The sequence below is a fragment of the Ambystoma mexicanum genome, chromosome 4q (assembly GCF_040938575.1).
Source record: "Ambystoma mexicanum isolate Mex_15411 chromosome 4q, UKY_AmexF1_1, whole genome shotgun sequence".
NCBI lineage: Eukaryota > Metazoa > Chordata > Amphibia > Caudata > Ambystomatidae > Ambystoma > Ambystoma mexicanum.
In genome coordinates this window covers 621571134-621596410 of record NC_090928.1, presented here as the reverse complement: position 1 = coordinate 621596410, position 25277 = coordinate 621571134, and the positions used below count along the sequence as shown (strand labels likewise).

At 44.5% G+C, this 25277-nt stretch overlaps 1 protein-coding gene across 2 annotated transcripts in view; it reads right to left on the bottom strand.

Annotated features, from left to right (window-relative positions):
• Nucleotides 1-25277, bottom strand: part of SPRED2 (sprouty related EVH1 domain containing 2) — a 392302-nt gene that overhangs the window by 194097 nt on the left and 172928 nt on the right. For both annotated transcript variants that reach the window (XM_069608158.1, XM_069608159.1), the window contains exon 2: nt 11013-11190. In XM_069608158.1, coding sequence (XP_069464259.1) covers nt 11013-11190 — 178 coding nt within the window. The remainder of the gene's footprint in view (nt 1-11012; nt 11191-25277) is intronic.

Here is a 25277-nt window from a genome sequence, read left to right as displayed (position 1 = left end):
ATTATATACCAATACACTTCTATACAAAACGCTTGAGACAGTTAGAGCACCCCTGAAATAGGAGCCAAATGGCAGTTCAGTTACTTAGCAGTGAGCAAAAAGGACAAACTTAAGTAGAATAGATTACATATACTTTCTAGGCAGTGCAAACAGTTTCAGTTCACCAGAAGAGTTTAATTCAAGTCAATAGGCCAAGGCCAAAGTCAATGGGCTAGTGTTCTGGATAGGAAACAGCAGTTCTGGTATCAAACGGTAAAGTCTTTGCAAACATTCTCAGAAGTAGTTTAGGCTAAAAATAATAATTTGTGTGGTCACAAGCTGATTAGGCCTGCAAGTTGGGAAAGTTTCACAAACTTTCACTGCGAGAGTGGCGTTCTCTCAATCGGATTTGCACAGTACCTTTGTATAACGGATTGGCACAGTACCTTTGTATGAAGAAACAAATGTTGCTGAAGTTGTGGGTCCTGGCAGTTCCTGCAGATCTCACTGTTCCTGAGCCTCAGTCGTGGGGTCAAGAGGGAGGGCGTCGGGGGACTCCTGCACTGCACGGGATCATTGAAGAAAGCAAACAAAATGGAGTCACTTCAGTTCCAGTAGCTGTAGATACAAGAGCACAAACTGGTGTCCCTCTCCCTGGTTAATCCTAACCAGCCTTGAGAATGGTGTCCAGGTGTTTTATGAGTTGATTGGTCCCACCAACTCAAAAGGAAGAAGCAGTCCTTGAAGGAGCTTCTCTTTCGAATGGAGTTTGGCAATTCGGACCTGCAGCAGGGCTTCACCGGGCAAACCAACGGTCCAGGAGTTGCAGCAGCAGTCCTCTTCCAGCTCATCTTCGGTTCTTTCATTCCAGTGGTCGACTTTGCCTTCCAGTCCAGAAGACTTGCCTTTTAAACAGTTTTCTCCCTTTCATTCCAGCCTAGCTGTCACTCACCCAGCAAGGTGGCTGTCCTTGCCGGACAGTCAGCCAACCAATCATGTCAGAGTGCATTTGGGTATCCTAGGAGACTAAGCACAGGGTGTTTCGGGCACCTCCGTCACTTCCTGCCCACCCCAGACACTCAAGACGCCAAGGGCGGACTTCAGTCCTGAAGCCCGCCAAAAGCACACGAACAAAGGGACCAAACCTGGTTTGGCGCGCAGAGACAAACACTAGAAGGATCTTTCCAAAAATAAATGGCGAAAAAAGAAGACCGGGACCCGTTTAAACAAAAGGGGCTTAAGGCACCACCTTGAAAAACATGGCTCCCGTGATTTTTAGCTACTGGTGTTCGCGGTTGGGAAAATCATGGTAGTTCGTTGTAAAACCACTGCCACCTGGCTTTTCAATAGGAAAGGGTAGCATTTGACTGCTATATGAGTGTTTGGACACAGAGGATACTATGTAACCCCCCCAGCACTCCATTGTAAGATGGTGTGTGCTGGGTCTATGAATTTGGAAAAGACTAGTAAAGTCAATTTCACTTTACATTCTCTGGGCAACAGTAGTTGATCCCAGAGAAGGTATTTAAACCTTGGGGGAAGTCTAAAAGACATCCCTGTGTCACTGCACTGAGGGTGCTGTGTCACACATGAAAAGATGATGCCTATGGGGTTATCTAAAACTCCATAATCAAAGAACACAAGTGAAAAACACACGTAAAAATACATGAGAGTAGGAAAAAAGGTTCACACTCTTTCCAGGCAAAAAAAGTCCTCAAAATCCAGCAAAGTTGCTGGGGGTCTCTAAGGTGAAGGGAATTAGCACATTTATGAGAATTCTCCCCAACACATACTGTCATTGCTTTTATTGTTTTACCATTAGCCAAACGCAGCAAACGCAGAAACCGCAAGAGAAAAGGGATCCTGCACAGCTTGCAGAATCTGACATGCAATTAACCCTATGGAACTGCAGGAGCACCTATGGGACCTGACAGAGCCGAGTGTGACTAACCAATGGAAATGTAGTATAGTATGGACACTGTAGAAACCAAATGATAAGGTTTAGGAAAAGTACAGCAGGCCACAGGCCCCTCAGCAAGAGACGAGCTGAGCTGAAATTCAGACTGCACAGAGAGCAAGACGTGTGAAACAGGACTCGCTGCCAAGACCAAGAGATATGGATGACATTACAACCCACAAACAAGGGGACCAGCTGCAGAAAATACTAATAAATCCACATAATTCAGAGTTGCGCAGCTCAAACCTGTGGTCTCTGAACATGTGACGCGGCCGAAGCAGACAATGGACAGCGATGAACGGTGGGAAGGAGCACTGGTCCCAGGCCGCTAGACACAGACAGCGACAAGTATGCAACAATATATTACAAGTGTTGCGCCAATCAGGAGAGCACTCTCATAAGCTAAGGTTGTGTACACAGGTTACAATGCAGACAGTCATTCCGGTTACCTTGAAGAGGTACACAAAGAGCTGAGTACCTTTGCGAGTCCCAGACCTGGGGAACGTCAGCTCTAGTCAATCACAGTTTAATATCCTAGGGGTGGGTAGCAACGGGTAAGAATCAATGGTAAGCCCACCACACTGCAACATTCTTTTTATTGGCATTTGTTCAGGAGTATTAAAAACTTTTCAGCTAACGATAATTATTTCAGGGCGTTTACACGTCGTGTAATGATAGTACAATAAGGCAGTGCCAATTCAACTAACACCAAAAATATCACTGCAAAATTGTTATTGATAGCAACTTGGGGATGGACCAGGCCGGCCACCTGACATGCGAGAGCCAGTAGAATAACATCTGTATTGTCCACTATAGGTGGTCCACTATCTAATCCCATGGTCCGATAAATTTCTGGAGAAGGGCCCAGGTTGTGACGTCACTCTGACGTAATTGGGTTGTAAAACCAGCCTGCGAGCCCGAGGAAGAGTGCGATGTGCATGGATTTTTCCTGTTAATGTGCTGATCCCAGTTGGTTTTGCCTGTAATAAACCGCAATTTGAACTTGCCATTGACCGAGTCCTCTGTGCCTTGTGGAGGAGGGTGTTGGGCTCTTCAAAGTTCGCAGACTTCCATTGACCCTCTGGCATACCTGGGAGTTTGTCCCAACAGCGTGAACACTGGAGCATGAGCCGGTGGGGCAGAGCAACGGAGCCCGCCACCAGAATCGTCAGTAATGTGACGTGGAGACAGCAGAAGCTGTGAGAGTGTTCATGGTTGCTCGGCAGCTCGAAACGGCACAGTTAGCTTTACCGGGACCGGAAGGAAAGATGGCATGCAGGAGCAGAACCGTGAGAGAAGCCGAAGAGACGTCAGAGCATCCCAGAGTGGGAAGCAAGCTGCAGAGCTCTGCGGCGTAAGTGCAAAAAGGGACCAAAGACGCTACACAGAGCCAGCGTCAGCCCAAACAAAGTGGGGACCCGGGGGCATTTCGGCAACCGGGCCAACGACAAATTGAATGTGATGAAATTGCAAAGACAAAAACAATAAGAAGATTGTTTACAAGTAATAAGAGCAGAGTGCAAACCCAAACCCTAATAACAAATGAGTGCATGGAATGCAGATGTGCGGGAACGCTTAAATGAACATTGCCATAGCATTTCGGTGCTGGACTGCCCATGTGGGCGGGACAAAGACTGATATGCAAATTGATATTTCCCATCTGTGAAAGGCACAGTGAGCAAAAAGCGTGTGCTGCAAGCTCTCATCTCAGAACAGGTTATCATGCCATGTACTTTCTGGAGAGGAGCGCCTGCTACCTTTTTTGAAATGCTTAAATGAACATTGAAACAGACATATACCAAACCAAGAACTTTATGTCCAATTTTGGATATAAAGAACAACTGTAGTACAGCAGAGAAGTCCTGGCAAGAGTATACCAGGCAGTTGAAAGTACACGAGGAGAGGTCCTGGCAAGAGAGGCATACCAGTAGTTAAAACGACATAAGAAGTCCTGGCAGGGGAGTATACCAGGAAAATTGCAAACCTACACGAAATGTCAAGAAAGGACAGTGTTTGTAGAACAAAGAAGGAACGTGCATTAAAGAAGGACTTACAAGGCTAAAGAGCTTGCTGCCTAATAGGAATGTTGTGGACCAAAGAGAGGCCCAAAGAACTATAAACAACAAGAGACATTGTGATCCCATTGAAGAATCCAGGGGAAGGGAAATGCCCTCTGGAAGCAAGGTCTTAATCTTGGACAACATTTTCATTGGAGTTATTCTTTCGTTTATAAACACATTTTACCAATACCAGGTTAAAGACCATTCTCTTCACACTTTATTATTTTGTTTATAGTGGGAGGGTCAGGATAGACCAGAACGCCTTTTGATGTCCGACATCCCGACACAGACAGATCCTTAGTTTTTGGTTTTTAGGTAGGGAATCTCTTCTTTAAAGCAGGGTCAGAGAGGCATTTTCCCAACCGGTTTAAGTTAATAATTTGTGTCCGGCTTTCATTTCTGACCCCTCACACCACGCACATGTAGAATATCAGGGAGAGTCCACGGGCCTTTCATCTGCTTAGCCTGCATTGAAATATAAAACGGTCCGAGGCACTGGCAGATTGTTTGCACAGAGCTGGAAAATGCAGCAAATGGATTTCCCGCTCTTTTCCCTGGTTGGTTTATTGGATTTGGACAAAAATGGACTTGGGGTACAAAAACTTGCAGAGGGTTTTCCTCCAGGTATATTTTTATTTCTTCTCTGCCCTTTAAAGGCCCCCAATCAAAATGAAGCCATTATTTTTCTGACATACGATAGGACAGTGTCTTTTTATGGATGCTGTCGAGTATAAAATGTATTTACAAACAAATTTGACACAGTTTAATATCAGTTTCACTATAAGTATGTGTTCTCAATCATAACCTATTTTGTCCCTCTTTCAGTCTAAAGCTATTGTGATTAAGCCACCATTGGTTCCATCTCACCCAAATGGATTTGTTCTGTAAACGTGGTCTTCATCTGCATAATTACCCTTTGTTGGTCCTGTTTCTTGCAGAAAAATAATTTTGTATGCTGTAACCTGGCCAATCATCGTCAGGTAATCTGGCAACATTTTTACAAAGGTAGTGGGCGCCCCTCTCTCGCAAGAACAGACATGATAACCTGTTCAGTGGTTATTAACCACTTGAGAGTTCGCAGCCACTGCTTTTACTCACTGTGCCTTTCACAGATGGGTAATATCCATTTGCATATCAGTCTTTGTCCTGCCCAGGGGCAGTCCAGCACCGAAATACAATGGCAATTCCAATCTGAACGAGAGTACCACCAGCAACCCCATACACGTGTTTCACCCTTGTTGGGGATCATCAGTGAGGTGAAGCTGATGCCTCTCTAAGCACAGTGAGAGGGAGACCACGTCTGGTTGCCCCCAGGAGACCTAGGGTTACCAATCCCAGGTTCCTTAAACATTTTTACAAAGGTAGCGGGCGCCCCTCTCTCGCAAGAACAGACATGATAACCTGTTCAGTGGTTATTAACCACTTGAGAGTTCGCAGCCACTGCTTTTACTCACTGTGCCTTTCACAGATGGGTAATATCCATTTGCATATCAGTCTTTGTCCTGCCCAGGGGCAGTCCAGCACCGAAATACAATGGCAATTCCAATCTGAACGAGAGTACCACCAGCAACCCCATACACGTGTTTCACCCTTGTTGGGGATCATCAGTGAGGTGAAGCTGATGCCTCTCTAAGCACAGTGAGAGGGAGACCACGTCTGGTTGCCCCCAGGAGACCTAGGGTTACCAATCCCAGGTTCCTTAAACATTTTTACAAAGGTAGCGGGCGCCCCTCTCTCGCAAGAACAGACATGATAACCTGTTCAGTGGTTATTAACCACTTGAGAGTTCGCAGCCACTGCTTTTACTTAGAGAGGCATCAGCTTCACCTCACTGATGATCCCCAACAAGGGTGAAATGGGGTTGCTGGTGGTACTCTCAAGTGGTTAATAACCACTGAACAGGTTATCATGTCTGTTCTTGCGAGAGAGGGGCGCCCGCTACCTTTGTAAAACTATAATCTGGCAACACCTTAACTCCATGAAAACTATTCCTGTGCCACCATGTTTTCCCTGGCAAAGAATTAGATCTTTTGTTTCCCCTAGTTTATTCTTTATTAAACTTCACCTTTTGAACCCAATCTTATTCAGGGACGTTAATTGTTCAATGAAACCCTTTCGTCATTCTTATTAGGGCCTTTGTTGAACAACCAATACTGATCATGTCAGGAGAGCCATATGCAGGTCTCAAACACACTATAATCTTATTCTCAATGATCTTACATATTTCCACTTTCAAAGCTCTGTTTCTTGGTGCTTTCTTCCTGAAAATCAATCTGCTAGGACTACATGTCTTTGTTCATCATGTTGCAGCTATCGAATCAAACTCCTTTTGTATAAGGGTAACCAGGCATTTTGTTAAGGGCATTTCTTCAGCTTCTAACACTGAGATTTTAGTAGTATTTTAGTTATCTATCTATCTATCTATCTATCTATCTATCTATCTATCTTCTTGTATTGCGCCACTAACCCAGAGGCCTCAGGGCGCACACAGGAAAAGAAAAAGACAGACGACAGATAAGATAAAAAGTTCAGAGGGAAAAAAGCATAAAACACAAAAGAGACGTATTCATCTAGTAATCCACAATACAAAGACCGGTGTAAGGGTACATACAATGGGATACAAGTCTGAATACTCCAGCAGCATAAAAGGAAAATAATTATCCTTGACCTATATCAAACAGGGATGTTTTTAGTTGTTTCTTAAAGATACTCAAAGAGCTGCTGTCAGCAAGATGTTTAGGCATGGAATTTCATAAGGCCGGAGCCCAGGAATTAAAGCTTGTTCCCCCAAATATTTTCAAGATAGACAGAGGTTGAACTAGAGTAGTGTCGCTGCTGGAACGTAATGAGCGACCAATTGATTTCTTTTTTATCCTGGCAGTAAGATATGATGGGGCTTTGCCATACAGGCATTTGTACGCAATGGTCAGCCCTTTATGATGTAACCGCTGTTGAACCGGCAGCCAATGCAGGCTGCGCCTTGCGTCGGAAACATGCATATTGCGCTTGAGTCCCATTACAGCTCGCACTGCACTATTCTGATTCACCTGCAAGGTCTTAAGATTGGCCTGGGAGGTAACAATCAGAAGACTATTGCAGTAGTCCAGCTTGCAGTTCACAATCGCAGCTGCAATCAAAGCAAGATTTTCTTTAGATACATATGGACGAATCTGCCATAAAAGCTGGATATAATAATGACAAGAAGACTTAAGATAATTAGTCTGTCGGGTAAAATACAGCCGAGGGTCAAAAAAGACCCCTAGGGTTTTTAAGGATTTTGATATGTGAATAATATGTTGACCAATCAAAAAATTGTCATATTTTATATCCAATTTCTTGAGTGCCCAGAACCAACAACTCAGTTTTAGCATTGTTAAGGGCCAGAGAGTTTAACGCCATCCATTATTGAATTTTCGCAAAGATGTAATTAATATGCTCTAAGTCTTTTTGATACTCACCAGTAAGTTTATTAACAATCTGCGTGTCGTCAGCATAATTGGCAAAATAAATGCCCATAGCCGACAGAAGAGCGCAGAGAAGACGTGAGTAGATATTAAAGAGCAAAGGTGAGAGACATGAAACCTGCGGCACGCCACATAGTAATATAGAAGTCAGAGTGAGCATTGACCTTAGTGACTTTCATATTTCGTGGACCCAAAAACAATTTGAACCATACTGATGCTTCTGGAGAGCATTTACCAATTGTAATCAACCTGTCCGCCAAAGGTTGATGATCAACTAGATCAAACGCGGCGGACAGGTCTAAAAGCAGCAGCAAGACTGTATTGCGTTCATCGATAAGACTTGCGATATAAGATTTTAAATCCAACAACGCAGTCTCGGTCCCGTGATTAGGTCGGAAGCCGGACTGTTGGGTAGCTTATATATCGTGCTCCTCAACGAAGGTTGGATATTGACAATAGGCAATTTTATCTCAAAGCAGGCAACCAAAATGTTATCAGTGTAGCTTCTCTATCCAAAGTGTTGGATTATTGGTAAATTATATTGATTCAATAGAATGTAGCTAATTTAAGGATGGAAAGGCATGAAATAACCGCGAGATGCCCGCCCTGTCTGAGTTGGCACGTCCACATTCTGATTCCAATAAGGAGCAGAGATCAGTGTATTTTTTAAATGCAACAAGGTTTAAGGAAATTACATAAACCTCTGAATATCTATTCACCAATCAACTGGGCACCAGAGGTTTTCATATTACCTATTCGTTTTGAAGAAATGCCCTGCTCCTTTTACTTCAAAGCAGTTTCCTTGTTTTTGATTTATTTTCCTGGGTTTGAAATGTCAATAGTTTTTGCAGTTGGTTCATTGCTATTCTGACGTTTTGATTGGTTGACCTGGTGGTGGACCTGTGCCACTCTACTTGATCCCAACCTTTGCAAGGAATCAGGTTTCTCACAATGTGCCTTATTTCCTGGCGATGTATGCACCTTTCCCAGTCCATACATGGCTTCTTCTGAGCTATGGACAATATGCTTCTTCAAAGGGTTTACGAAACGTCCACTTGCTGTCTTGATATTAAGCTCCTTACCCTTGCAAGGGTGGCCATTCCATTTTGCATCATTTCGGTGTACAGGACTATATTTCTGTCCAGCGGGCTTCTACTTACTTCTCAGAACAATGTTCTCTTCTGCCTCCATCACAATGGTTTAAATAAGCGTGCTTTTTGTTGCCTTGCATATCTTGATTGCTACAGACTTTCTTATTCCGATGTCCTCTAATCCAAGGTTATTTGAATAATCCTTAACAATGGGCACCCAAGTAGTAAGCAAAGCCATTGTGTAGTTGGCATTTTCATCAGAATTGAAGTTGCACACCAAATCTATGGAGTTTCCTTCCACAGGTACCTAATCTCTTGGCATATTGTTTTGATAGATCGGAACAGAGCTTCAGCAAGCTCACAGCCCTAGTTATCATTGGAGGTCTTCAGGCCTCCTTTGCCACAGGTGCCCAATAAACTGCTGCAAGAATGAACACCTTTCATCCTTTTTTAATAACCATAACACCTGAAAGCTTATGACCCTTCCTTGATTAGTGCTCTCAACATTTGAACAGTCTACCCATGATCTTTGTAGTGATTTAACCATTGTTGCTCGCACATCTTTTCAGATTTTTTAAAATCTCGGCTCCATATTAGATATTCCCTTTCTTACATTGTAACAGAGGTCTACTTAGATGCTGTTAGTGGCAAGCAAGAGTTATACGGCTTGTGCTTGTCCCTACTTCATGCTATGGATCTACGCACAGTATAGATAGTCGAATCTCAATTTGAACCCCGGCCTTGCAGGTTTACGCTGAGCAGCTTGAGTCATCACTTCCACTCAGAAAGGGGTAAAGTACTTACTGTAAGCCACAACAAATAATTATCTCAAGCCCAATCCCAGATCAGTTCTGCTACTTATCCAACCCCCTCTTTTTTTTAGCAATTCTTCCTAAAGCTGGAGAGGAGGCAAGGCCCTAGAATTTCACTTTGTACTATAACACTAATTCTACTATTGCAGGCTTGATGAGACATCTGCATGCTTAATTTCTCATACCTTTACGCACACATGCAACAATCTGCTTCACTTATAGCCAGATCAATAATGTTAATACTGCCTTCTTACATTATCAAGCACAAACCTATGCAGAGGAGAGAGTGAACAAGCAGCGAGCAACAATCAGCAAGCATCCAATAAAAAGTACAACCAACCTGTGAATGTGCTTCCTCACTTTTTCTTTTTAAATCTAGGCCCCGATCGAAGTTGACAAATGCACACGAATGCAAACAATTACTGCAGTACGCTAGTGCACATTTATCTCGTTATTTTCCTTCTTTCCTTTACCATCCCATAAGCCCCATTAAATGTTTCAGCTTTAAACTCAGCTACCTATGCCTCACCATTTCAGTGTCACAAGCTAAATTATAGGTGTCTAGATGAACAAGGCAAGGAACCAAGATCTAGACCGCAGGAGTTGCATGGTGGCTTGAAATTGGAAGGCATGGGCATATAAAGGAGGTTAATACGGAACAGGGTCTAGAATCAAGACTGGTTTCTAGTCTAGCATTCTAGTTTCTGTACAATGCTTAGGGTACGGCTGCCAAGATTTGGGCACAGGATTTAGGAACTTTACAGTGTCATACTATATCCTCCTTTAGAAACAAGGGGCTAGTGTGCCTGCCAGGTACAAGCATCACAGGTTAGCTGCACCATTCTTCACTGAACAGCCTTGCCTGTGTGTGAAATGTATAACGTTTCTCCATGGTAGAAGCACCCAGTATCCTTCACAAAACCAAAAGCTAGAAATGCCCTGGAAGTAAAACCTAGTCATGGAACTAGGTCATAGACACTGCAATGCCATATGGCTTACATTTGCCATGCCACATTGTGCTTTACTGCTACTGCGCACGTTTTCCTCTCAGAAACAGAACCCTACACCGACATGGGGAGCAAAGCCAATGGGTAATAGCCAAAACAATATTTTCCTATTATACCAAAAACAATTCCAGGCACATTGCAGAGCTTCAACTAGCCCATCCTCAAATTATTTTAAACCCGGAGCAGGTAGACGTGGAATTATTCAAGCAGAATCTTACACACCCTGAACAAAGTAGCCGTTTCCATTCATCAATTGACTTTCAATCACACACAGCTGAAGTCACCGGAGCATCTGACAATACCCCATTACCCTTAGCCTCAAACAGCCACGTTCTGTTTTCCCAGCCAGCTGCCAGTGCCCAGACTATGTTACAAAGCTCATCACCAGTTTCAATACAGCAAAGTTATAAGAAAAAAATATATATCAAAACAATATTTGCCAGTTCTAATTATCTAGAATGGTCATGCATCTTTAGTGTCTGGATTTTAAACTTCTGTATATTTGTGGTTCAGTCAAATGATGAATTTGGAAAACAATGTTTTGGGAAGTAGTGATACATATTTATATTTGTTAATGAAGAGACTTATTGAGATCATAACCAATGGACACAGTCAAATCAAATTCAAAACATTATCCATTACCAGTTTGTCCTTTATTCGTACTCCATAGATGACAAAGGCACTTCTTCCACAGCCTTCTGTGTAAATAACTTTGCAGACACCAACTCGACTGAGACCACCTCCTTCCTGTGGCAACCAACCCCCGCTGGAGTCATCTCGGGTCATAACCACGGCTTTTACACGCACGATATAGCTGTCACTAAAGAAAGAAAAAAAAAACAAAGTTAGACCACCAAATTTACAGCGACTAAGGAATAGCGAGAACTCAAAATCTTTCCCTTTACCGCAGAAACAATGACTGTACTGTCGATTTTAATCAGTGGCATCCAAACTCTTTGGTGCTGAGACTGCCCTAGAGTACAAATATTTTTGCCATGCCCCCCACAGCCTAAAAGAAGAGGTCACTGTAGTCAACTTTCTAAATAGCCTTGTGCCGAACTGGGACATCATTCGGGCGCCCTAGGGGGTCCAGGGCCACAGTTTGAAGAACGCCGATTTAAAACCAAGTTCACAAATGCAGAAAAGGTGAGTAGGTCCCGACTAAGTTAAATGTTAAAGGTATTAAAGGTGGGATGGGTTAGTAGGTGGAGCGGGAGTAGGATAGTGAGAGAAGTGGTGTTCTGTTGGCAGCGTCAACTAGGTATACACTGGGTGCTGAGCTTTGGTGCGAGTATCGGATCGATGTCAGTCCTTGTGTGCTGTTGGTGTTGCTTATGTGTTGTTGCAGTGTTGTGAAGTGCGTGCAGGTTGTTGTGCGAGAGATGGTTGTGTGAGATTTTTGAATGAGATAAGTCTGCAAAAATGCTTTTTTGTTAGTGGGTTGTATCAAGTAACATGCTAACATTCAGAAATCGGTCCGAGTGTGGCACTCGCCAATCCTCCCAATCCCATCGCGGTGGGCGAAGGAGTTACGCCTGGCAGGGTTTTGGTTTGTCTGAGGCGCTCCCTGTGCTGTTCTTACGCGCTCTGTAAGTGTTCTAAGTGCTCCTCACCATTCTATTCTAGCGAGCCCTATAGGTGTTCTAATGCTGATGGATTGATTAATGTGGGTTGGGTGTCTATTCTCCTCCTTGGGTGCTGGAACTGGTGTAGTGGACGCCTCTCACAAACTTTCTATCTAAATGCGTCTGCTGGGGGTTTGGATAGGTACGTCCGGGAGGGAGTGGATGAGTCATTTAAGGGGTTTCGTCTCGGTCCGAGTATGTGATCAGTCTATGGTGAACTCCTTTTGTGGCTATTTCCCATGTTATCTTATGGTCTGTCGTGTGGTCCGTTCTCTGGGTTCAGTGTTTGTCCATTTTGGGAGTGACCGAGGTTGTTATTTTCATCGTTGTTTAATTGGGTGGGCATTCTAGTGCGTCGCTGTTGTGGTTAGGCTGTGAAGAGCCATGATTTGAGGAGTTTCCTGAATGCTAGGTGGTTTATTGTGTTCCTCATATTCTTAGGTAGGTCATTCCAGCTTTTCGGTGCCTGGTGAGAGAAAGAGGATCCTCTGAGTTTTCTTCTGTAATAGGGTTTTGGTTCCAGGCGGGTGTCGGTGCTTGATCTCAATGTTCTTGTCAGTTGATGTAGGCATAGTTTATCGCTTAGGAATTCTGCACCTTGTTTGTGTATTGCTCTGTACGTGATGCACATGGACTTGAACTTTATTAGCTGTTTTAATGGTAGCCAGTGTAGTATTTTTAGCGTGGGTGTGATGTGTTCTCTTCTGGGTAGCTTGAGGAGGAGTCTGGCTGCTGCATTTTGTATGCATTGTAGTTTTTCTTAGAAGTCGTTCGGGCACGCCCAGGTATAGGCTATTGGCGTAGTCCACTCTGGACACGATCAGAGCGATGATGGTAAGTGTTTTGTTGGCGAACGGTAGGATCCTTTTTGCTGCTTGCAGGAGGAAGAAACATTTCTTGAGTAGAGTGTTTACTTGTGGCTCTAGAGTGAGGTTGTTATCCATCAGGACCCCTAGGTTTTTTACAGTTAGTGATGGTGCTGGTGTGGTGCCGAGCTCTCTTGGCCAAGGGATGTAGCTGATATCTCCTTCCCTTTTTTGAAACAATCATTATCTCTGTTTTGCCTGGGTTGATTTTGAGGTGGTTGAGGTTCATCCAGTTGAATATATCACGAAGGCAATTCTCTAGTGTAGTGTTTTCTTCTCGGGTGTCTTGTATGTTGAAGATTATTTGAGTATCGTCGGCATAGTTGTAGCATGGGAGGCAGTGTTTTTTGATGAGTTTGATTAATAGGTACAAGTAGATGTTGAATAGAAGCGGGGAGAAGGATGATCGTTGTGGTACTCCGCACGTGGAGTCTCTAGGTTTGGACTTAAAAGGTTTCATCCATACGGTTTCGGTTCTGTTTTTTAGGAAGGATTTGATCCATAATAGGGCGGTGTCGGTTATCCCTAGTCCTTCTAATCTCTTTATGAGGATGTTGTGGTTGACAGTGTCGAAAGCTGCGGACAGATCAAGGAGAATCAGGGCGGTACTGTTGTCCGAGTCTGCGTTCGTTTTTAGGTCGTCCCATATTGAGAGGAGAGCGGATTCCGTTCCTGTCATTGGTCTGAAACCAACTTGTGCCTGGTCTAGTAGGCAGTGCTTTTCTATGAATTCTTGGGTTATTTTGTAGACGTACATTTCTAGCAATTTGGCTATGTTGGAAATGGGTCTGTAGTTTGATAAGTCCTCTACGTTTCCTGTTGTGTCTTTGAGTAGCGGCTTGATGTAAGCTGATTTGAAGGCCTGTGGTACTTTACCTGTTGAGATTGAGAGGTTGAGGAGATTCCTGTGGTATTCCATGGGGGTTTCTTGTTTGGGAATTGTTTTGTATATGTCCATGGGGCAAGGATCTTCAGGAGAGCCCGATTTGTTGCTTTGGTTTACCAGTTTGACGAAAGTCTCCACTGATATTTCTGGGAAGCTTCGTAGCTTGTTTGGGTGTTCCTCTTTGGTGTCGGTGGGGTTTGAGGTGCAATCGCTTGGTCTGTTTTGTATGGTGTGTTGGATGAAGGTTATTTTGTTTTTGAAGTGGCCTCCTAGGTCATCGCAAAGTTCCATTGATGGAATTGGCATGTTGTTGCAGCCCGGAGATTTTTTTTTTAAAACTTGTTTATTTTTGGTTAGTGCACAGGAAAACATTGCATTACAACAATTCGGCATATGTTACATTTTAAGCCATTTTCAACATCCCCTAAGTTTCCGCCCCTGCCCTCTAATTCTGCCTGCCTTCTGGATCTTGGTCCTCAGCTGATCCAGCCAGGTCCCTGTCCTCTGCCGGTTGGGCATTCACCACCAAGCGTGGCTTGAATGTTAGCGCTGGTCTTAGTCTATCACGGGCGACCATATGTTTGTGAAGCGGTGAAGGTGGCCTCCGTTTTCCGCCATGGTCTTTTCCGCTATGAAGATGTCCCAAAGCTTCAACCACCACAGAATCATTAGGGGGCCTTCCGGGGATTTCCAAGTTCGAGCTACTGTGATTTTCGCAGCCAGAAGCAGTTGCGTTATGCGGGCCGCCTGCTTGCCAGATCTCAGATATATGCCTGGGACCGGGATCCCCAGTAGGATTGGTTCTGGATCCAGTGGTAATGTCGACTGGGTGATGTCTGCTATGGTGGCGATACGCGGGGACGAGAAGTTCGCCACTATCGGGCATGTCCACCACATGTGTAGGTAGAAGCCCGTCATGCCACATTGGCGCCAGCATAGCGGGTCCAGGGACTGATTGAAGTGGTGTAGTCGAAGCGGTGGGTAATACCATCTTAACAGGAGCTTATGTGCACATTCCCGGTTAGTAACGCAGAAAGAGAACGAATGAGTATGTGACCAGATGTCAACCCAAGCTTGGTCTTGAATCGGGTGTCCTAGTTCTGTTTTCCACTGTGACATATACGATGCTTTAGCCGTAAGTAAATTTGTCTGCAATAGTTTGTATAGCGCTGAAATTCGCCCTCGGCTCGGTGGATGTGCGGCTGTTAACTCGAGGGAATCTAGTTCTTGTGTGGCTGCCATGCGGGTCTAGGGATGCGAGCACCAATGTCTGATTTGGATATAAGAGAACCTGTTGGTCTCCGAAAGGCCAAAGGCGCTTTTACATTGGGCGAACGTCAATGGCTGAGTCCCTTCGAATAGCTGATTTAGCCAGGTTTTTTTATTTCGTTTATGATTTTGAAGAGTTCTTTTTGGGTGTTTGGTGCTCTGAAGATTCGGGTGTCGTAGTGTTTCCTCTTCGCTTTTTGTATTTTTTTTATATGAGCGGATCTGTCGCGGGAATTTCAATGTGTTTGCAGTGGTGTTGTTGGTCCTCCATTCAGATTCTAGTTTTTGTTTTTTTCTTTTCATGGCGCCGAGTAGTGGGGTGAACCATTTTGCTGCTGTTTTCTTACGTGATGGGGTGAAGGGCTTTTCTTTGGCGATGTCGTCTAGAGTTGTTGCGATCCAGATATGAAGTAGGGCAACTTTTTTGTCTATGTCAGCTTCTTCCATGGTTGTTGCTTGTGGTTTGTTGAGTTCCAGGAGCTCGGTTAGGTTGGATTTGTTTATGGCTCTCCAATTTCTTTTCATCATGATCGGTGGTTTTTCTTGTTGCTTTTTTGTTGGAGCGGCCGTTGTGATTATGAATGGAATAATGAGGTGGTGGCTCCAGAGTATTTGAATTGGGGGTGCCGTGGTGATGAGATCCTTGTTGGCAAAGATTGCGTCAAATGTGTGCCCTGCGGAGTGTGTTGCTCCTTTGACTAGTTGTTGAAGGTTCATGGCTGCTAGTTGGGCGGTTAAGGATTTTTGTGTGGTTGTGGTTTCTTCATCGAACCAGATGTTGAAGTCTCCGAGGATGATCAGATGATTGTACTTGATGGCTAGGATGATGATTGCTTCCGTGAACGCGTCTATGAAAGTCGCATCGTAGGTTGGTGGTCTGTATATCAGTATGAATTTCAGGTTAGTTTTGGGGTTTACTGATAGCCGTAGTATTAAGGATTTGCATTTATCGATGTTTAGTGGATCTTCCATTTTGATGGCCAGTTGTTCCTTGTGGATGATCGCTAGTCCTCCCCCTCTTTTGGATTTCCTGTTTGCTTGGATGCATTTGAAGTCTTCAGGCAGGCAGTCGTTAAGCTAGTTGTGATCTTTTAATGATCTAGCCATGTTTCGGGTACAAATAGGATGTCTATGCTCCCTTCCGATAGGAGGTCGTATATTCGGTTGAATGTTTGGACATTGACCTTGCGTTTATTAAATTACAGTGGATTCTCTGGGTGTGATTTTGTTTTATGGTTATTCGTTGTTCAGGTTGTAGTTTTCCGGTCATGGTGTTTCCGCATTGATGTTGGTAGGATGAAGAACGGCGACAGCTGCTTCTTCATTGAACCGGTCCAATAGGTTGATAGCAGGGCTGATCAGTCGTGGTGTTTCTGCTGTGATCCTGCTCGGTTGAAGATCAGCGATGGCTTCTTCTTCATCGAGTCCGATTGTTAGGTCGGAGGTAGCATTGTTGGTTGTCGTGGCTTCTTTGTATTGTGTGGGATGTTGTGGATATGGATGGTGCCCCTCTGCTCTTTTGATGTGAGGGGTAATGGGGTTGGAGCCATCCCACTATCTTGTTGACTGCTATGGATTTTTTTCCAGGTGTTTCGGGAAATTCTTTGCACGTCTCGAGGTTTCCATGTTGAGGTGTCGTTGTTCCCTGGTTGTTGCGAGATAAGGTGTGAGGTATAAGGATTTTTCTCTTACAGATTTTTGTTCCGGTTATGGCTGTGGTAGGGGCGTTTCCTTCCAATGGGGCTGCTTCTTCTGGGTTCTGTCGGTGTTGTGTGTTCGCTTCCCTTGTTGCACGATCTTGCTCTCTTTCTCAGCGTCCTTTTCTGGGTCGGGCCAATTTTCAGTTTAAGGTGCAGGAGTAGTAGGGTAGTTGGTCCTCTATGCTGTGTTGTGCAGGCGTTGTAATCTTGGTTTTTCCTTCTCTGGATACGCTAGGGTGCTCTCTGGCTCAGTCTGTGATTTCTGTCAGTGGGTAGGGTGTGTTTCCTAAGGGTGCACTGTCAGGGAGGGTTAAGGGCGTTAAATGGTCTGGTGGAATGGGACTTAATTAAGCTAGGTAGTGATGGGTTTCTGGGATTAATAGAGTACTGAACTAAGCACAGTTATATTAGGGGCCCTGTATATTGGGAGAAAGTCTTACGCCTAAGAAGGCAACATAGTTCTGGACCTAACACAGCCAGATTTGAGGGTCAGCTGAAACAGTGACGCACGGTACCAAGCACAGCTAGACCGGAGGGTCCCACACCGTGGGAGAGAGGCCCACGTTTAGGACAGCAACAGAGAATCAGACTAAACACTTCTAGATTTGAGGTCAGTTGAAGCAGTACTGTCTGATACCAAACAGAGCTAGATGTGACTGTCAGCCGAAACAGTGGAGCACGATAACCAAGCACCGAGGGTCCTGCACCGTAGGAAGGAGGCCCATGCCTAGGAGAGCAACAGGGTATCAGACTGAGCAACTATATTTGTGGGTCAGTTGAGACAGTACTGTATGATACCAAACACAGCTAGATCTGAGGGTCAGTTGAAGCAGTGGAGCACGATACCAAACACAGATAGATCTGGGAGTCCTGCATAGTGGACGTCTCCCTGAACGCTACACGCCCTAAATTGTAAAGGTGGCTTGCTGCACAAACAGAGCCAAGAGTCTCCACTCCTAGCCTCAAGGGCGAATATGGAAAAACTGGATGGTTCTGGATTGTTGAGCTAGCCAAAGTCAAAATAGGTGAAATAATGATAAGTCTGATAAGCAAGGTGTAGATTTGTTTAAATCGGTTGTATTTTTTCTTTTTTCTGTGCAAACAAACACGTGTTTCTGCAGTTTGTCTTTGTCAAGGCAAAGTTGAGTTCTTGTCAGACCTTATTGGTCTGGTGTGAGGCACTTTTTCTATAGATAGTTTGCTTCTCAAAATAAGTATGGTTCTGTATTAGGATCACTCGCATTTGTTTATTAAATTCGGTAGGAGTGTTCCACTTCTAATGATTTGTGTGCAAGTATATATCCCTAATGGGAGGTGATGCATGGCATCAAGTCGTTACTGAGCGCCCTCAGTAAGTGCAACACTCCTACAGAAATCAATAAACAAGTACGAGTGATACTAATACAGAACCATACAAGTTGCAATTGGATTTCCTTCCTCTGCTCAGTTCAAAGGGTGACACTCCTGTAGACCCATGCAAAGTAAAGATATTCCTCAATACTACTTATCAGAACTCTCTCCCAATTCTCCCCATTGGCCCATACCCATTTTATGCAATTGTTTACCACCTTGTTAAATCTCTCTGCAACTCCATTGGCCTGGTGGTGATAGATTGCTGTGAACTTATGCTGAACCCCATTCTCAGCCAAGTACTCACACATCTCTTTGGATCTAAACCGAACCCCATTGTCCATTACCACTTCACACCTGTTCCATGAAGTCAATCACCTCTTTTGTGGTAATGCATTGGGCGATTTTCACCTCCACCCACAAGATATCAACCACCACAATGCAGTATTTGTGCACACCCAAGCTTAGAATGGGCCCCACTATGTCCATGTCGACCTTTTCCCTCATCGCATCTGTAGCACAGGGACTAAAATCATTGGGCTTTCCCGGGGTACTAGACTTTAACTCAGCAGACCCGACAAACTATTCCTTACCCCTCTTTCTACCTCCAGGTCACACACTGGCCACCAATACTTTGCATGTGCCGTTTGCTTAGTCTTTGTGATGCCCCAATGACCCTCATGGGCCAACTCTACGATTCTTTTCCTCACCCCACAAGGAGGTATGATTCGTTCTTTTCTTTTCCTCACCCCACAAGGAGGTATGATTCGGTCTACTCATCAAATACTCACCATTTACCTGCAACTCATCTCTCACTATCCATAAACCTTCTAAATCTGTTTCCACAACACTTCCTCATGACCGCCCCTTTTTTCCTTCAGTTCACTCCTCACATTGCTAAGTAAAACATCAAAGCTCATGTTGTCAGCCCACTCTTCCTTTGATACAATTTTCTGTTTAACATTTAAAACACATTCATCCTTGCTCTCCTCATTCTCCTCTCCTGGACATGTGACCAAACTGGATAGACAATAGCCAGGGATATTTCTCCCCAAGCACGTATTAAACATCGAATCGATACTCCGGGAGCACAACCACCCAACTGCGTATCGTTGTTGACACACGAGTACTCTGCCACGCCAAGGAAGGCGTAAAGCCTTTCATTGTCATGCGGTTCTGCGGCACTTCTGATGTGGTCTACCAACCTTTCCTTCACGTTACCATCCTTTGCTGGCACTGTGTGACCTAAATACTAAATTTCCTTACGATAAAATGTGCACTTAACCTTATTTAGTGTTAGGCCCCATTTTACTAGCATACCCATCACTTTTTTTAGTTTTTGATTACGAGTTTGTTGATCAGCCCCAAACACTAGTATATTGTCCTGGCAACATATCACTCATTGTTCATCCTTAAATATTTCATGCATGACTCTCTGAAAAACAGATCCCGCAGACACCAGCAGAAAATGGCACTTACAAACTGAAACAGACCTTCTGGTGATATGAAAGCTGTCCGTTCCTTTGATTTTTGGTGTAATTATATTTGGCGATACGCTGATGTGATATCAAGGGACGAAAACACACAGGACTCCCCCCAAGGTGGACAGAGTCGGTTATATTAGGGAGGGGATGACGATATGGTATGACACCTATTGAGAGCACGAACGTCCATACAGAGCCTCAGATTTCCATTGGGCTTTGCTACACCCACTCTGATTCTTTTGATTATGCCATCCTGCTCTAATCTTAGTAGTTCTTTCTTCACTTGACCCCTTGTGGCCATAGGAACAGATTTCACCTTATGTACAACTGGTTTTGATCCTTGAACCAGACAAATCGTGTGTAGAAAGCCATTCAGACAGCAGACTTTCTCTTTGAACAATTACAACTGCATCCCATCACTGTCACAAAGCAGCACACAGACTTCATTAGGATCCAATCTGTTTTTAAATTTCTTTTGCTGCAGCCAACTTAGCAAGAGAACGGACCTCTATTCAGCGACATAGACTGGACCTGATGTTGATCTCCCTTTGAATTGGAGGTTTCCTCTTAACCAGCATAATACATTGATGTTCGCACCAACACATGCTTGAGGTTTTATATGAACTTCCATTAAAATCCTCTTCAAGAAAATCTCATCAAATATCTTCTTCATGATGAGGGTGTATTTTGCACACAAATCCATCATCATTTCAACCTGACAATTATCGATCGTTACAAGATCCCTCGGGCCATCCAACTCATCTTCCTCCTCATCAACCGCGAAAACAGCTTCTTCTGAGTGATCATACCATCCATTCATCCATTCATTCATGTTTATAGTGCGAGACGTGCAGCATTTTCTCAGATATCCCTTCATTTTGCACTTGGTGTATTTGACTTCTAGAGCTGGACAAGAAAGACTGTTGGCAAGATGGCCCATGGTTTCACACATATATAACACCTATTCTGGAAGGAGATGGTTTTAGATTATTATGATTGAAGCGGTGAAATGTGTTACTTTTGGTTTTGTGGACGGCTTGTTGTTGGCGACTGCTGCCACAGCTTCACTCTTTCCCTCAGGCTGCTCGCACTGTTGAACTTTTTGTTCAAGAGCTTTCACACATTTATTTGTATGCTCCACGTCATTAGCTATTTGTAACACCTCTTCCAAGGGTGGGTTGCCTTTTTCCCTCAGGCATTTTCAAATCTGGCTGTTCCTGCATAAACGGATATTAGATGCCCAGTTTGTTGCCCAAAAGTATAAGTTCACACAAATCCTCTCAAGGCAGTGATAAACATGTCCACTGATTTTTCCTCCCTCTCCGTCCTTTTGTCAAATGTGTACCTCTGTAGTAGAATACTGAGCTTAGTTTCTTAATGTCAATCCAATTTTGCAATATATTTTTCATATTCATTAAGGTAAACTGCCTCCTCATCCGAAAGTTCATGGGGTCGCCAAATTTCTCCTGTCCTGGAGTACCTGGGGGGTGCATGAGTAGCAGCATTCTTCTTTCTGCACTTTAAGGTACGCATGGTATCAGGTTAGATATGCAAGACAACAGTTTCAAAACCTTTATTTGTAACGTTAAAGTGATTTGGAAACTTCCTATCTGGTCCAATCTCTAAAATGGGAGAAGTCTCGGCCATTAACAAAAAAAGTCATAAGGTTCTGTCCTGTCCAAACAATAAAATGTCTGTCAAAACCTTCACTTGCCCTCACCTTATTTCTCAAAACGGGTACAGGATTATGTTTAACAAAAAAGTGTGTCAAAATAATGTCAAGATGGCAATAGAGTTCTTTCACAGTTCTTCTCCCCACGTTCCAGTCACCTGGGAACTTCAAAATACTTGTTTTACTTTAAATAGTTCACAAAAAGGGATACTTATGCTTTCCTTATTCAGTTTCAAATCTTCTTGGCTTGCCACAATTCACACCGTTCACTTACGGTTCTCTAGACTGTCGTAGTTTTCAAGTGTAATACAGTTCTGTTACAACAATTCTTCATGGTGTATTTCTCATGCTTCCCTCACATGATTCTGGACTTCCTTAATATACACACTTGAAACTGGGTAACCTTCCCCAATCTGCTTACTTGCCGATTCATTTTGCTTTACCGTCGAAATTGCATGGTTTTACTTAATTCCATGCATGACCACTCCGACACTACTGCATTCTGTTAGTTGTATTTCTTAGATCTTGCTTCCGTTTCGTTTACACATATCTTTAACACTCTGTTACTTTACATTCAGTTCTGTTTCAAACAAGCCTTCTTGGGGACTCTATTCACGTTTCCTACACCTAGTGGTTTCCCTGCTTTGGCTTTCACTTTCGTTTGCTTTTCAATATTTCACTCAACTTCCCTTCACTTTAGGGACTTTGCTTTTATTTCTCAGAGACTTCTGATATCGTGTTCTCTCACACAGGGTCACTCTGTTACTTTGTTTCTTGCGTTTGCTTTCTCTCACTTTCAATGTATCTTTCAAATGCGGGTCTCCCTCGGTCAGGCTCAAACCCTTTCTTTACTTCCACCTGTGGGTCTCCCTCAGTCGGGCTCGGACCCTTTCTAGCTTTGCTTGGTGTATTCCCACACACGCTCCCCTTCCCGTCCGCGTCACTCTCACTCTCTCTCTTTGATCAAACTCACCGCGCAGGGTTGGGGGATCAGCAGCTCCGTCCTTGGGCTTGGAGATGAGCTCAGTGTCTTACCACCTGCCCATCAGACCCCCTTGGAGTCGGCACTAGCCCAAAGGGAACGAGCAATTGTCCAGACCTCGGCAGCAGGGTCCTTGCTGTCTGATTCCAACACGTAGGAGGCACGGCTCCTGTGACATGCTGCAGCCCTTTCTCCTCAAAGGGCCACCGTCGCTGCACAATATCCTCCTCTGGATTCTCCTGACAGCTCCCGGTCTCTCGGCTTCTCCGCTCCAGACAATCATCCAAGCTCGCGTCTGGCGTTTGGGATTTTAAGAGGGATCCTCTGCCAATCTCAGCCTTGCAGCCTCCTTCCTGCTCTCCCAACTGCATACGACTTCTTACCCTCACTAGCCTCCCAGTATACACCGGTGTGATGTTAATGGGCTGCAGGTATGTGGTCAGGGTTGGGTCTGCCTGACTCCATTAGTGGACGTGAGGGTAGTTGGAGGTAGTTGTTAGTTTAGTTATATGGGATACATTACTCACCGTAATTGTATTTCTGATGCTTGTATCTGCTTAGATTCACATGCTGTGCATAGGCCGACATCTAGTGGAAGCTGCAGAGTATTACAGTTTGTTTTTCGAAACTCGAAAATGGGCGTCGACACAGGGCGTGCCAGTAATACTATTCCTAGTTTGACGTCCACTGTACCCATGATCCCTCACGTGTCTAGGACCCTCAGATTGTATTTTTTCTGACATGAGGTAGCATGAGGAGTAGCGTGAGTAAAGATTATCCAAGCAGATAGATAGAAAGATGAGACTACAAGCATCCATGCACCTTCTCTCAGAGGGGAGGAAGGGTGGGTCGCATGTGAATCTAAGCAGAAACAAGCATCAGAAATATGATTACGGTGAGTAATGTATCCCTTCTGAGGCTTGTGGAATCTGGTTAGCTCACATGCTGTGCATAGGTTAGCGAGCAGTGTTAGAAGAAGGAGATGGGATGTGAGAAGGGTCATGAGCAAATAAATGTCTAAGAACCGCTTGTCCCACTTGAGCATCTGTCTTGGAATGAGTGTCAATGCAGTAGTGCTGAGTAAAAGTGTGAATAGAGCTCCAAGTAGCTGCTTTGCAAATGGTGTCAAGGGGTACATTTGCAATGAAAGCCAGAGTGGCCCCAATTCCTCTTGTAGAGTGGGCTCTTGGAGTGAAAGGCAGAGTTTTTTCAGAAAGGGAGTAACACTGCTGGATACAATTTATAATCCACTTAGACATGGCACCTTTAGAGACGCGATCTCCCTCTTTGCCTGTAGCTACGGAGACAAACAGTTGGTCTGTTTTTCTTAGCGCCCTGGTCTTGTCTACATAGTATAGGACTGTCCTACGCACATCTAGGATGTGTAGTTTCACCTCAGCCGAGCGGTGGGGTTCTTGGGAGAAAGCCGGAAGCTCAATGGACTGGTTTACATGGAATTTAGAAATAAACTTAGGTGAAAACCTAGGGTGTGTTCGTAAAACCAGTTTATCTTTATGAACAGTAAAGAAAGGATCCTGCACTGACAGAGCCTGAATTTCACTGACCCTTCTTATCGATGTAATGGCTACTAAGAAGGCAGTTTTATATGTCAGGTGTTTGAGACTGCTTTTATGCATGGGCTCGAATGGGGGGCCCATGAGTTTAGCCAGCACCACATTAAGGTCCCATCCTGGTGGTGGGTTAGAAATTGGATGGTGGATTCTCTTTACCCCTTCCATGAAGGCTTTAACCACTGGTACTTTCCACCACGATAACTTGTTATGGGAGGTGGTGTATGCTGACAGAGCTGCCAGGTGTACCTTTAGTGAATTAAATACCAACCCTGCGTCCAGCAGGTGGAGCATGTAGGTGACAATAGTGGAAGGAGTGCAATCAACCGGGTTGATTTGCTTATTCTGGCACCAGATAACGAATCTTTTCCATTTGTCAAAATAACAGTGCCTTGTGTTCGGCTTCCTAGATTCCTTTAGGATGTCCATGCACCTCTGTGGTAAGTTGAGGTGTCCAAACTCTATGACTTCAGGAGCCATGCTGCCAAGTTCATTGAGCGGGGTTGAGTATGCACTGTTTGACCTTGGTGCTGGGATAGTAGGTTGTACCAGCACGGGAGTCTGATTGGTTCGCACGTTGCTAGCCTGCGCAGGTGTGGGAACCACGGTTGTCTCTCCCACATGGGAGCAACTAGTATGAGCGTCATTGATTCCCTGTGCATCTTGTTGACCACCTTCCTCATCAGAGGAGTTGGTGGAAAAGCGCAAGCAAACATTCCTGACCAGTTCGTCCACAGGGCGTTCCCCTTGGAGCCTGGCTGGGGAAACCTGGATGGGAAGTCTGGGCATTGTCTGTTTTCGCTTGTGGCGAATAGGTCTATAGTGGGGAAACCCTACTGTGAGAAGATGTCTTCTACGACTTCTCTGTGTAGAGCCCACTCTTGTTCTCTTGGGAGAGGATCTCTGCTCAAGGCGTCTGCTAGAGGATTGAGATCCCCTGGAACATGTTGAGATGACAGGTAAATGGTCCGTCTGAGTGCCCATATCCAAATTTGTTGGGCAAGCTTGGACAGATTTGGCGAACGAGTCTCTCCCTGCTTGTTTATGTACAACATCGCTGCTGTGCTGTCTATTAAGATCTGCACTGACAGGTTTAACAGGTGGGGCTTGAAGCGCTCTGAATACTGCCAGAAGCTCTAGCAGGTTGATATGATTCTTGGCCACTGTGTGAGACCAGAGACCCTGAGCTGTTTGGTGAAGGAGGTGTGCTCCCCACCCTGACAGGGATGCATCTGTAGTGACTACAGCCTGTACTTCTGGATCGTAAAAGGGTTTCCCCTTTGACAGGTTCTCTCTTGTCCACCAGTGAAGACTTAGTACCAGTGTTGGCGAAACGACCACTAGATCGTCCCACTAACCACTTGCCTGAGACCACTGTTTCGCCAACCATTCTTGCATGGGACGCATGCGCAGGCGCGCATTGGGGGACCATGTAAATACATGACGCCATTATGCTTAGCAAACGCATCGCTTTGTGCACCGTTATCTGGCAACCTGACTGA